The sequence below is a fragment of the Chelonoidis abingdonii genome, chromosome 16, assembly GCF_003597395.2.
Source record: "Chelonoidis abingdonii isolate Lonesome George chromosome 16, CheloAbing_2.0, whole genome shotgun sequence".
Taxonomy (NCBI): domain Eukaryota; kingdom Metazoa; phylum Chordata; order Testudines; family Testudinidae; genus Chelonoidis; species Chelonoidis abingdonii.
Window position 1 is genome coordinate 2,846,470 of NC_133784.1, and position 12,775 is coordinate 2,859,244.

Here is a 12,775-nt window from a genome sequence, read left to right on the forward strand (position 1 = left end):
CAAGGCAGAATGCTGAGTGTGGGGGGGTCAGGGCAGAGGGCTGGGGGTATGGGACGTGCAAGACAGAATGCTGAGTGTGTGGGGGGGTCAGGGCAGAGGGCTGGGGGTATGGGTCATGCAGGACAGAATGCTGAGTGCGTGTAGGGGGGTCAGGGCAGAACGCTGGGGGTATGGGGGTTCAAGGCAGAATGCTGAGTGTGGGGGGGTCAGGGCAGAGGGCTGGGGGTATGGGACGTGCAAGACAGAATGCTGAGTGTGTGTAGGGGGATCAGGGCAGAGGACTGGAGTGCTGGGCTCGTAGGGGTGTTAACAGCCCCGTGCCCTAAGTGGCTCATGGCAGGGGGCTGGAAGGGATGTGCCCTGTTCCACCCCCTTCCCCAAGGCCCCGTCCCTGCACCTCTCGCTATCTCCTCTATGGAGCTGTGTGCACGCTGCCGCTCTTCCCCCTCCCTGTCCCACTCGCAAAGGCCATCAACTGATTGGCTCAGTGATGGAGAGGGGGCAGGGCAGGAAAGCACCACGCTGGGGGAAGAAGCGGGGGAGGGAGAAGCTTGGCTGCTGCAGAACCAAGCTTCTGCCTCCTGCCCCCGCAGGGGAGAGCGGTGGTCGCAGGGGCTGAGGGCCGGGACCGCAGCAGGTAGCTGCGTCCTGCTCAAAATGGGCTTGCATGCCATGTTTGGCATGTGTGCCGTAGGTTGCCGACGCCTGATATAATATATAGTGAATAACCTTGTAACAATGTATTTAAGGTAACCACCTGAATGGGGGTGTGCCCTTGCATATAACCCTATTGTGCCCCGTTTCGGTGGACTGATCACTCACTGAAGCAGCAAATAAACATACTTATTCAGCTCAAGTCTGTCTGTGAACCTGTGCATTATGGGTAGCGGAGAAAGAACTGGTCAAAGAGGTGGTACCTAAAACTGGCCACAATACTCCAGCTGAAGCTCACCAGTGCCAAGCAGAGTTGGACAATTACGTCCTGTGTCTTACCCACCACGTGTTAAAACATTCCAGAATGACATGTCTTTTTTGGCGGAAGCAGGACATTGTTGAGTCGTATTTAATATGTGGTTCACTATAACCTCTAGATCCTTTTCTGAACTTCCATTGACTAGTCAGTTATTCCCCTTTTTGCATTTGTGCTACTGATTTTTCCTTCTTAAGTGCAGTACTTTGCATGTCTTTATTGAATTTCATCTCTTTGATTTCAGACCAATTCTCCAATTTATCCAGATCATTTTGAATTCTAATCCTCTCCTCCAAAGTGCTTGCAACCCTTCCCAGCTTGGTATCATCTGCAAATTTTACATCTGTATTCTACTCCACCATCCAAGTCGTTAATGAAAATAATCAGGATTGTCAAGCAATTAAAAAAAATTAATCATGATTAAGCATGAGATAAAAAAATTATTCACAATTAACTGCAGTTTTAATTGCACTGTTACATAATATTAGAACACCATTTATTTAAATATTTTTTTGGGGGGGGTCTTATAGGGTATGGGCTGGGGGTGCGTGGGGCTCCAGCCCCCTGCCCCGGAGCTATGAGCTAGGGCTGCTTCAGCCCACCACCACCGATGCCTCCTGCCCCACCCACAGGTTTAACGATTAACACGTTAAAAATATTAACACGTTAATTTTGCCGTCAGTTAATCACAGGTATTAACTGCGATTGACAGACCTAGAAAATATTGACTCGCACTGGACCCACAACAGACCCTTGTAGGATCTTACTTGATATGTCCTCTCAATTTAACAGTGAACCATTGATAACTACTCTGAGTACTGTTTTTCAAGCAGCTGTGTACCCACTTCACAGTAATTTCATCTAGACCATATTTCCTTAGATTGCTTATGAAAATGTCTTGTGGGACTGTCAAAAGCTTTACTAAACTCAAGCGCTCTCTTGTCTACTGCTTTCCTCATCCACAAGACTGGTAACCCTAGTAAAGGAAGACATTAAGCTGGTTTGGCACGATTTGTTCTTGAAAAAGCCATGCTGGCTTTTACTTATCACCTTATTATTCAGCAAGGTATGAAAGCATCTAAATATCTTAGTGAATCAGGGCCATAAACCAAGCTATATTCCCTCTTCTCAACTTCCTAATGCATCTTATCTATTCTCTGTCTATCTTAGATTGTAAACTCTTTGGAAAAGAAGCGTCTGGATTTTGTGTCATGTATATAAGAAGCACAGTCTGCATTTAAATAATATATACACACACACACACAATCCACTTTAAAAGCTGAAGTCAACCTGACCACTTCCAACAATTTAAGAAAGCTATTATGATATTAGCATCTCTCTCTGCACAGGTTGCACAAAACTATCAGAATTAATATACTTAAGATAAATATGTCTTATTGTCTTCATTACCTGTTGCTGATTTCACGCTGCGTAGCTTTTTTGGTGTCACAGACCATACTCTTACAGTGGAGTCAGCAAAGCCTCCTACAATCATGCTAGAGTCATCAGTGATGTCCACTGCAGTAAGACCCTGTACACAAAACAGTCACTTTATTTTAAGTTTTGATGGGGAGAGGAGATGTATAACAAAGTTCAAGCACTAGACAATCCTGCCATTAACATTAAGAGTATTAACTCCCTTAGTTCTGCATAAACTATGTGAATTATTCCAAGACAAACTGGACAAAAATACAGGTATATGAAACAATAACTGCAGCTAATATGGTTAGGCCATTTAAAATAAAGATATTTTATAAAAAGACTCATTTAATAAGCCACAGCAATGTTGTTCCCCAGCACTGTAGTACACCGTATCTGCAGAATTCATGATCACTCACTTGTAAGAAAACCCCTGCACCCCACCGAAAAAGTGAAAGGGAAGAGAGAAGGAATGTAGAAATGCCTAAACAAAAGGAGTGCGGTATTAAGATAGTCTAAGGAAACCTTTAAACAGAGCTTCCCTTTTTACAGGGTTTTAAGTCTAAACTTTCAATTGCATTATATTTTATTGAAAATTAGCTACAAAATTCCTCGTTTCAACTAGTAACATTATTACTACATTCAACATTATTTTCCCTCGGTAATTCTCATCAAATCTTCCAAAATACTTCTCACCAAGGTCAGTGTAAGATATATAAGTTTGCCCCAGGTATGTAAGTGCTTGCAAGCTTACGTTCTCAATATTAACTGAGAAGAATCTTTACCAGACAGCAAAGCGACTACTTAATATTTGATTCAGCCACAGTATCAAACTGAATTCTCTCTGCAGAACCACATTATGGCTTCCTTTTTCCTTACCTCAGATATTTTGTGGTTTCAGCCACCACTTTTCCCTCCCTTTTTCATACCACCCCAGCTACCCTTGCTGACCTGGTAGGCATTAAGGAATGTGTAGAAACAGATGGAAGGCAAACATTCTGGACCAAGACGCACACGTTTTGTGGCTTCCTTCATATTCATTATTTTATCCAACTTGTCAGAGTCTTTCAGCTCAGGAAGAGGAATTCTATGAGAAGAATGCATCTTGTGAAGCAGGAATGCCTACATATTGTGAATTAAATATGGTATATGGAACCCTCCCCTCAAAGGATAGCAAGGCCCAGGCACCTTAGTGTCAGAATGAGTGATAGGAGGAATTTAACAATAAAAAAAGGAGGTCTGGAGGAACTGACTAATGAGAAAAGATTAAAAGAATTCAATACCTGTAATTTAAAGAGAACTATAAAATGGGGAGGTATCAGTTGGAAGAGAGAGAGGAAAATAATCAAATACACCCAGATCTACCACAGGATAACTACGAGCCACCAATGTGACGCAGACATGAAAAGGGCTAATGTAATTCTAGGATGCGTCAGGCGAGGTATTGCCAATAGGTGTAGGGAAGTGTTCCCACAAGTCACTGATGAGCTCTCATCCAGAATATTTTATACAATTCTGGTCTCCCATGTTTAAGAAAGATGAATTCAAAGTGGAACAGGCGCAGAGAAGGGCTACTAGGATGATCAAAGGAATAGAGAACCTACCTTACAATAGGAAAGTTAACATCTTGGCTTGTTTAGCCTAACAAAACAAATGATAGGGGGAGGGGGAAAGATATGATTGATTTTTATAAATACATCAGAGGAATAAACACCAGGGAGGGAGAGGAATTATTTAAGGTATGGGTTATTGCTGAATATAACTGGCCATCAATAAATTTAGGTTTGAAATTAGACAGATTTCTAACTAACTATCAGAGTAGTGAAGTTCTGGAAAAGCCTTCCAACAGGAGCAGTGAGGGGAAAAAGACCTAGCTAGTTTTAAGACTGAGTTTGATAAGTTTATGGAGGGTATGGTATGAGATTGCCTACAATGGCATATGGCCCATCCACGACTTCTATTAGCAAACATCTCCAATGGCAGGAGAGATGCATGAGATGCGGAGGGCTCTGCATTACTAAAGAATTCTCTCTCATGTGTCTGGCTGGTGGGTCTCACCTACATGTTCAGAGTCTAACTGATCCCCATATTTGAGGTTGGGAAGGAATTTTCCCTCAGGTAAGTTTGGCAGAGACCCTGGAGGGGGTTTCACCTACCTCTCAGTTTGGGACACTGGTCACTTGCTGATTTGAACTAGAGCAAATGGTAGATTCTCTGTAACTTGAAGTCTTTAACTCAAGATTTGAGGACTTCAGTAACTTAGCCAGAAGTTTTGGGCCTACTAGAGGAGTGGGTGGGTCAGGTTCGGTGGCTTGCAACATGCAGGTCAGTCTATGAAGAAGAAGGGTAAAGTGAGGGAGGGGATCTGATAACTATGAATACTTGAAGGATCGAAACATGGAGGGTGAGGTATTGCTTAGAGTGATCCGAAAAGGCTACTGGATAATGGGATGAAACATTAATAAGGACAATGTAATAAGGAAGCCTAGAAAACTTCACAATGGTGAGGTCTTTTGGGTTGTGGAATAAATCTCCCAAGGGAAACGATGGAAGCCTCATTGCTGGGCCTATTTAAAACTAGACTGAACAAAGCACTAGAGAAAGTATAGGGAGCAATCCAGAATTGGTAGAGAATAGACTAGATTTATCAGGTATTCATGCCTATTTCTAAGTTACCTGGTTTGTGGAGGAGCATTGGGGTCTTGCTTTTTACTTTTTGACCCCATGCTCTCTCTTTTAGGTTTTTTCTTTTTTGGTTTTCCTTCCTCATTCTCCCCCTCTTCATCTTCATCATCCAAAGGCACCTCAATCTCTGGTTCTTTTAATAAGCCAAAGAAAACCTGCAACCCAAGAGAGGAGTTGGTCATGTAACAAAAAACCTTTGCATTATTTTTCTCAATAAAAAATAATCCTTATATGGAATGAGTTTAAGTAGCAGCAAATTAATGAACAGTATCTAGCTTCTTTGAATATAAGGTAGTAACAAGATGGAACTTCACTACTGGTTAGTCTAACCAGTTTGTGACAATGTATATGGTACATTTCACTATCATACTACTGGGCAACTAATCCTGAGAGATGCTGAGCACCTTAAATTCCCTTTCATTACCTCTTTGCACTTCTCTGAAAGCACAATATCTATAGTCTAGATTACACTTAACACCCATATAGCTCTTGATATTTTCAAAACACTGTACAATTAATCCTCACACTAACTACTGGTGGCAAGCACGATCTCCTTTGTACAGGTGAGGAAGTTCAAAATCAAGCATTGCTCCAAGTATTTTTTCACATAATGCAGTCAACCTGTGGAACTCCTTGCCAGATGATGATGTGAAGGACAAGACGATAACAGGGTTCAAAAAAGAACTATGTAAGTTCATGGAGGATAGGTCCATCAATGGCTATTAGCCAGGCAGGACGGGGATGGTGTCCCTAGCCTGTTTGCCAGAAGCTGGGAATGGGCAACAGAGGATAGGTCACTTGATGATTACCTGTTCTGTTCATTCCCTCTGTGGCAACTGGCATTGGCCACTGTCGGAAGACAGGATAATGGGCTAGATGGACCTTTGGCCTGACCCAGTATGGACGTTATGTTCTTAAAGCCAGACATGTAACTAGAGGCAAAGCCAGTATAAAAATTCAGGAGCCAGTCCTGTGTTCAGTTCACTAAACAAGGTTGTCTCTTCCAGTGGTCTCCAGAAACCAGCTACTAAAAGGTGCTTATCAACCTCTTTCCTTCTGCTTCAAAGCTAAGTTCACCAACCTCTGCCATCACCATCCTGGGTGTGTGGCCAGGACTCAGAATCCAAGGGTTCTATTTGTATTAAGGCAATGGTTATATACCCTTCAAACTACTCTACATGCTGCAACTGGTTATTAATCGGCATAACAGGCTTTGTCTCATACCTTTGCTTTATTAGCCTCCCTTTTAGCCTCCCCTGCCAAGCTTCCCACCATAGCATCTATCTGTTGTTTACTGCGCGGCATTCCATCAAAGATATCAATGTACAGATGCTCCTGAACAATGTTCCAGATTTGATTGTTCTGTTTTTCCTGAAGATGCCTCTTTAAGAGTTGATAAGAGTCACGAGAAATGCGCAGCACAAACTTGCTTGTTCGGAAATCCAGCATGGTCTCGTTCCCTTTCATGTGCTCCTTTTTGGTTAAACCAGATAATACACGCAAGTCATCCTGGTAATAACACTCTTGATCCCCATGAAACCTATTAAAGAGACATTAAAACCATATGAAGGATGGTTTATTACAACAATACAATCTCCCAAATACCCACAAATTGTTTACTGCTCAGTAGTACATCTTAATAGGAAGTAATAATATACCTTTATATAGCAACTCATCATTAAACATCCCAAAGCACTTTACAAATATATAGGATAATTTCACAGCTGAAGTGAAATTGCCTCTGGAATGGAATGTTGCAGCCTTTTACAGCACATGGTAACAGCACCCAGCAGTTTACAACAGGAAGCGAAGAATACATTTCTAACAAAAATGCAGTGAGAGTTTCAAGTAGGCAAATTTTACTACCAATATTTATGGCCAGGTCACTGGGACTAACACTACTACTCTGAGGAAAAGTGCCATAGGGATCTTTAATGACCACAAATGATCAGCATCTCTATTGTGTGCTAAACTGAGCTAGTTGGTTTTATTTAAAGCAGATTCACGTTTTCAATGTAGTTTTCATATCAGACTGCTAAATTTAATAAAAACATGCAGATTTCACATTTTCCAATTGCACATTTATCAAATCAACATGATTTAATACCTACAAAGTTAACCTAAAGATACAGATTACTACTATTTTTAATATATTTACTGAGAGCACATTATAGCATTTGTGGTTGGGAATACTGCAATTACGTCTGCAAATCAATTTTTATTGATAATTATTGGGCGGGGGCGGAATACCCCTTTGGGCTGAAATATTTCAGGCTTGATCTAAATCCAAAGATGAGTTATACTGGAGTGGAGCACATAAGGGACAAATTCAATCATTTTTCAGACATTAAAGAGAAATATAAGAATTTTTGGAAACTTACAAAAACAGTATTAAAATATCCAACTCTGCATGTTACTAGTTTTCAGTGAGAAGCTGCTGTGAAATTTATCATTTGAAAAAATATTTATAATGTTATAAGTTAAGAAAAATATTTTTATACACATAAAACAACACATCTGACTACATTTTAAGTTGCTTGCAACACTAGTTATATTAGTACAAGTATTTATAACACATCCACTACTGTCACCTATGGACATGCTTTAGCTGAATGGTACCCAAAACAGGAAGCAGGTATTTTATCACCCTCCATCAGCAAATCCCTGTTCCTGGAGAGGATCCATGACCACCGCTAGCCCATTATGAAGATGATCCAAAAATTGTATAACTCTGTAGCGCAAGAGAGATGTTTTGTACATCTATGCTGTACCTTGGACTGAAACATAAGGAGATGTACAACAGTTTGCAACATTACATAGTGCCACAACCACAGATTCTTTTCCTCTCTTCAATTTCCGTTTCATCTTTAAAATGATAAATGAAAAAACCTGTGCTAACAGATTTAACCACACAAAAGTGAGGACATAAGAAAGGATGCAAACACATGAAGGTAAACACATTACTTTTCAAAGAAAGACTTGGCTTCATTCTCATGCTGGTTGTAGACCAATTCCAAATACATATGTACAAAGAGAGGATAAAACAACTGGGATAATTCAGCCCGATGACAGTCTAGGGCACACTCAATAAAGTGCTTCAGTCCACTGTAGTATTCCTCGTACAGCGCTGGGTCCCCCTGCTGTTTGTAGGCAGACAACACTGCACTGACATCTGGCTGATCTTCTGCAGGAACACCTCCAACTGCAAAAGTGTCAAGATACACAAAGAAGGATTACGTCTGTATATATGAAAGAGAGTGCCTGCAAATATATGGTGGCTAACGCTTGCCCTGTAATTGTAATGCACATTAAGAGCACAGAATGAAATGGGTTGAGTAAGTACTGTATGCACATTTATACAAATTTTCCAAAAAACTGGTTCTTGACATTCACATCATGGGAATTCACAAAGTTTAAATCTGAGATGGATGATCTCACATGAATGATAAACTCAATGTTCAATTCTTCGTATCAACTTCTGCTATATTTTTTGTGCTTCATCTGCAACCAGGTTTCATTTAGGTTAGCTTTTATAAACAACTTTAGGGCTTAATTGTACTAAAAACGTGTTTCTATGGAAAAAGGCATTAATAATAGAAAAAAGTTTTCTTCACTGGTGCTACTGAAATCATTTAGACAAGATAAAGTATTCTCCCTGTTTTGTAAAAGAAAAGAGAAACACTGCACACCTAAAATCCTCTTTCCGTCACTCTGTGTGTGTGTCATACTACTTTCATACTGCTATGACCCAGTATAGCCTTCTTTCTACACTGGACCATCACACAATAGTCATGTTCAAGGTCTCTGTTGTGATAACCAAAGTCCTCCAGGAGATCGGCCAATGCTATCCCACAGATCTATTCTCCCTCCATATCCAGGAGCTCCCATGACAGCTGAAAAGTTTCAGCGAATAGGGAGAGATTCATCGATGTAGGAGACCGAACTTTCACAGGCCATGGGCAATAGAATTCACTCCCACAAGAGCGAAATAGTGACTATAGATCTAACCACTTTCAGAAATAAGTGTTAAACTAATTTCTTTCACTTAAGTTATTTAATAATAACTTAAGTCAATAAAAAAAAAAAACTCAAGTTACAGCCAAATACACTTAATCCAAAATCTGAGCATCCACAGGCAGACATGCATCAAAACAACAATAAGTGATTTACAACCAACCTAGATTTTGTTTCTAGTTATCATATATGCAAGCACCAGGAACTGGACAGTTCACTGAACAACCATCTGATAGCAATGACTTTTGTTCACTTGCTAGTGACCCCACACATCGTGAGTGGGTACTTTTTAAACTCTGCTGTTCAGGACAGTTATCCTATCAAAACATTTGCATCACTGCATCTTTTAAGTACTTATCACAGTACCTGAACACCTTGAGACTGTAACGTCACCACCACTACACAACCCATATGTTGGTGCTAAAAATCTCAGGATGCTTTTAATATTCTGTAAAGCTAACACACAAGAGTTCTGATAAGAAAATCAGTTTTATCCCATGAATATCTTGATAGGTGGTAACCCTGCCTAGAAGTAAAAGCAAATAAAACCGTCTCTGTTCCTATTCCTTGACTATCAGGTACCCGTTTCTCACTAGGAACTTTCCCCACTCCAGCTGCTGCGTCCCAATCAGATGCCCTCTCTAACCGCAGAAAATGCCCTCCCCCGTAGCAACCTTTCCAGGCGATAAGGCAAACAGATGAGGGGTGACCCCTCCTTTACGCGGTACGCTCAAGGAGGGTGATACCGCCATCCTGGCAGCCCCATTTGAGGTTCCCTCTCGGCCCCTCCCTCTTCACCTGTCTCCCCCTCCGGGGCTCTCACCTTTCCCTGGCGGCGCCGCTGCAGTCGCAGAGGCACCAGCAGCGACGCCCCCTCCGGCCGCTCCGGAGGCGGCGGCGACCCGGCTGAGTAGCGCCTCACCCCCGGTGGCGTCTGTCTCTCCACCAGGTGTCCCCTGGGCGCCGGGTCCCGCGGGACTGAGGGCAACCGCGGCCACCTCCTCCCCCAGCAGGCGGGCCTCCCGGCGCAGGATGTCCTCGGACTCGTGGAGGTTGTTGCGACGCAGGAACTGGAGCACGGCCAGGAGGGTCTGCCGGTCCGTGGGGCCGGGGGAGGCGGCCGGATCCGGGGGGGCCGGCTTGGAGGGAGCGGCCTCCCCTCCGCTCCCCGGAGCCCCCACCGCCTCCCCCTCCGCCGGCGCCGTGGTGGGGGGAGCGGCGGGCGGGGGAGTCGGAGGGGGCTGCGGCAGGATACCCCCGTCCGGGTCCGGCTTCACCACCACTTCAGCCGGCTCCTCAGGTAGAGCCGCCATCTTGCGCAAGGGCCCCCCATGACCCGGCAGCGGGCCGCCGTCAAACGCCGGCGCGTTTGCGACACTGAAGGCAAAACGGGCGGGAGCCCGGAGCCTTTTGCGGTGCGTTCGGTATCCACTTACGGCAGCGGCGTATCGTGCTCTATCAGCGCTCCGTGGAAAGAGGTGTCGGCTAGTCCAGGCGTTTTCAAACTGGGGGTCACGAGCTGTCAGCCTCCACCCCAAACCACGCTTTGCCTCTAGCATTTATAATTTGCTCCTGCAAATTGTTCCAGGATAGCAGACCCTTGCCCTGTGTGGAGCCTGAATGACATACTTTGCCCAGCCTGATAAATTGTCAGGCTTGGGACCAAAGCTGCACTGTCTTCCCAGACGGGGATTGCATTTTGTCTTCTCCCACTCCCATTTCTTTCATCTGTTACCATTATTGCTTGCACTATATGTTAGGGTAGTGCCTGTCCCTATACTGGTGCTGTCCTTGGCTTTTAGACTGCCGTCCCAAATCTCCCACTTTTAGTACGTCTCAAGACCTGAAGAGCTTTGTGTATACATGAAATCTTGTCTTTCACTAACAGCATTGGTTCAATGAAAGCTATTAACTCCCCGACCTTGTCTCTATTAATTTTAAGGGTGGTTAGTAAAATGCTCTCTGGAATGAAGGATTTTGTGACCTGTCTGTTTCCAGGGGATATTTAATGCCCTTTAAGACCCACTTCGTATCTTGACATTTAACTCTTGGCTAATGAAAGGCGGGTTAGCAGAAAGAGCGAAGCAATTTTTAAAACTACATTTCCCAGCATCCCTTGAGAGTTCATTGCGCCTGTGCGCAGTCGCAATCTCATCGAGGCCGAGTACACAATTCCCCCGTGCTTCATCACGGTTAGCACGCATGCGCCCTGCCTCACTAGCGGTCTCGGCGGTACTGCGCGCGAAGAAGGTTGAGAACTACATTTCCCATCGTCCCTTCAGGCGCACCCCACCCCCACCCATGGACATGGAGGTGGATGTAGGCTCTGTGATCTCGGGCCTGTCCGGCGGGGATGGGGCGGGCCTGGGGCCCGGCGAAGAAGAGCTGGAGGTCGGGGGCGCCCCTGGCTGCTCTGGGGCCGGCTCCCTCCAGTTCGATTTCGAGAGGAGCCGCTCTGAATCCAGCGGGGAGGAAGAGGAGGAGGAGCTGGAGGAAGAGGAGCTGGAGGGCGGCCCCAGGGCCCGCTTTGGGGCCTGCCAAGAGGCGGAGGGGGAGCTGGACTCGGACGCTGAGCGTGAGGTAAAGGGTGGGGCCACCGAACACCAAGGCAGGGGCTAGGCAGAGCGGGTAGCGGAGTGTGGTCCAGTCGCGCCTCAAGACGAGGCCCATGTGACCACCAACCTCCCCCAATAGAGACAGCCGCTCCCAGCATGCACCACTCTACCTGAAGAGCGGGGCCCTGCCGCTTCGTGAGGGGATAGTTCCCAGCATGCACCACTCTGCCTGAAGAGCGGGGCCCTGCCGCTTCGTGAGGGGATAGTTCCCAGCATGCACCACTCTGCCTGAAGAGCGGGGCCCTGCCGCTTCGTGAGGGGATAGTTCCCAGCATGCACCACTCTGCCTGAAGAGCGGGGCCCTGCCGCTTCGTGAGGGGATAGTTCCCCGCATTGCATTCACTCTCCTGAGAGTGGGGGGCCCCCTTGCTTTGTGAGGGATGAAAAAAAATAAATCCAGCATGCACCATTCTGCCAGATGGGGGGGGGCCGCTCATGGGAGTCAGGCATGCACCACTTTGCCTGAAGAGCATGGCCCCCTGCTTCATGAGGCGATAGCACCCAACAGGCACTTCTCTGCCTTAAACCCCAGGAGAGGTGCAGACAGTAGCAACTAAAAGCAGTCCTGGCAGGCTCTGCTCCAGCTCAAGCCAGTAAGGGGTGGTCTGGCTCCCAAGAGGGAGAGGATGACATCACTCTCTAATTGGCCTATTCTGTTCATTTTCTCTAAAGCATCTATTGGCAAACAGGATACTGGGCTAAATGGATCATTGGACTAACCAAGTATGGCTAGTCTTATGTTCTGATGGCCAGGATCTCAGAAACACCCACTCTTCAGCTTGAGCCAGGCATGTGGTGCAGCCTCTGTACTCCTGGGGGAATTCTGCACGACTGCACATGTGCAGAATTTATGCCCCCCGCCCCCTGCATATTTCTTTGCTTCCCTGCAGAAAAGTGACTTTCTGATGGGAAAGCAAAGGGGAGTCACAAGAGCAGTCATGCGACCCTCCCAAGCAGTATGTTTTGGGAGCCCAGGGCAAGCAGCAGAGAGACAAATCAGTGTGAGGCAGCAGGCAGAACTGGGGAAGACCTGGCTGGTGGCTCCTACCCTGTGCCGGGCTTAACTGCTAGT

The 12,775-nt window shown here is 45.2% G+C and overlaps 2 protein-coding genes across 4 annotated transcripts in view; one reads left to right on the forward strand and one right to left on the reverse strand.

Annotated features, from left to right (window-relative positions):
* The window catches only part of TAF5 (TATA-box binding protein associated factor 5), a 21,838-nt gene extending 11,214 nt beyond the window's left edge, over positions 1 to 10,624 (reverse strand). The window contains exons 1-6 of the mRNA XM_032786087.2: positions 9,912 to 10,624; positions 8,039 to 8,276; positions 6,299 to 6,614; positions 5,066 to 5,229; positions 3,341 to 3,476; positions 2,381 to 2,501 (exon numbers count right to left, since the gene is read on the reverse strand). Coding sequence (XP_032641978.1) covers positions 2,381 to 2,501; positions 3,341 to 3,476; positions 5,066 to 5,229; positions 6,299 to 6,614; positions 8,039 to 8,276; positions 9,912 to 10,401 — 1,465 coding nt within the window. The 5' untranslated portion in view covers positions 10,402 to 10,624. The remainder of the gene's footprint in view (positions 1 to 2,380; positions 2,502 to 3,340; positions 3,477 to 5,065; positions 5,230 to 6,298; positions 6,615 to 8,038; positions 8,277 to 9,911) is intronic.
* A 729-nt stretch (positions 10,625 to 11,353) lies between these two features.
* The window catches only part of PCGF6 (polycomb group ring finger 6), a 45,844-nt gene continuing 44,422 nt past the window's right edge, over positions 11,354 to 12,775 (forward strand). Inside the window, exon 1 of one of the 3 annotated variants that reach the window (XM_032786100.2) lies at positions 11,354 to 11,668. In XM_032786100.2, coding sequence (XP_032641991.2) covers positions 11,390 to 11,668 — 279 coding nt within the window. In that variant the 5' untranslated portion in view covers positions 11,354 to 11,389. The remainder of the gene's footprint in view (positions 11,669 to 12,775) is intronic. The other 2 variants (XM_032786099.2, XM_075072969.1) reach the window with 2 other exon arrangements.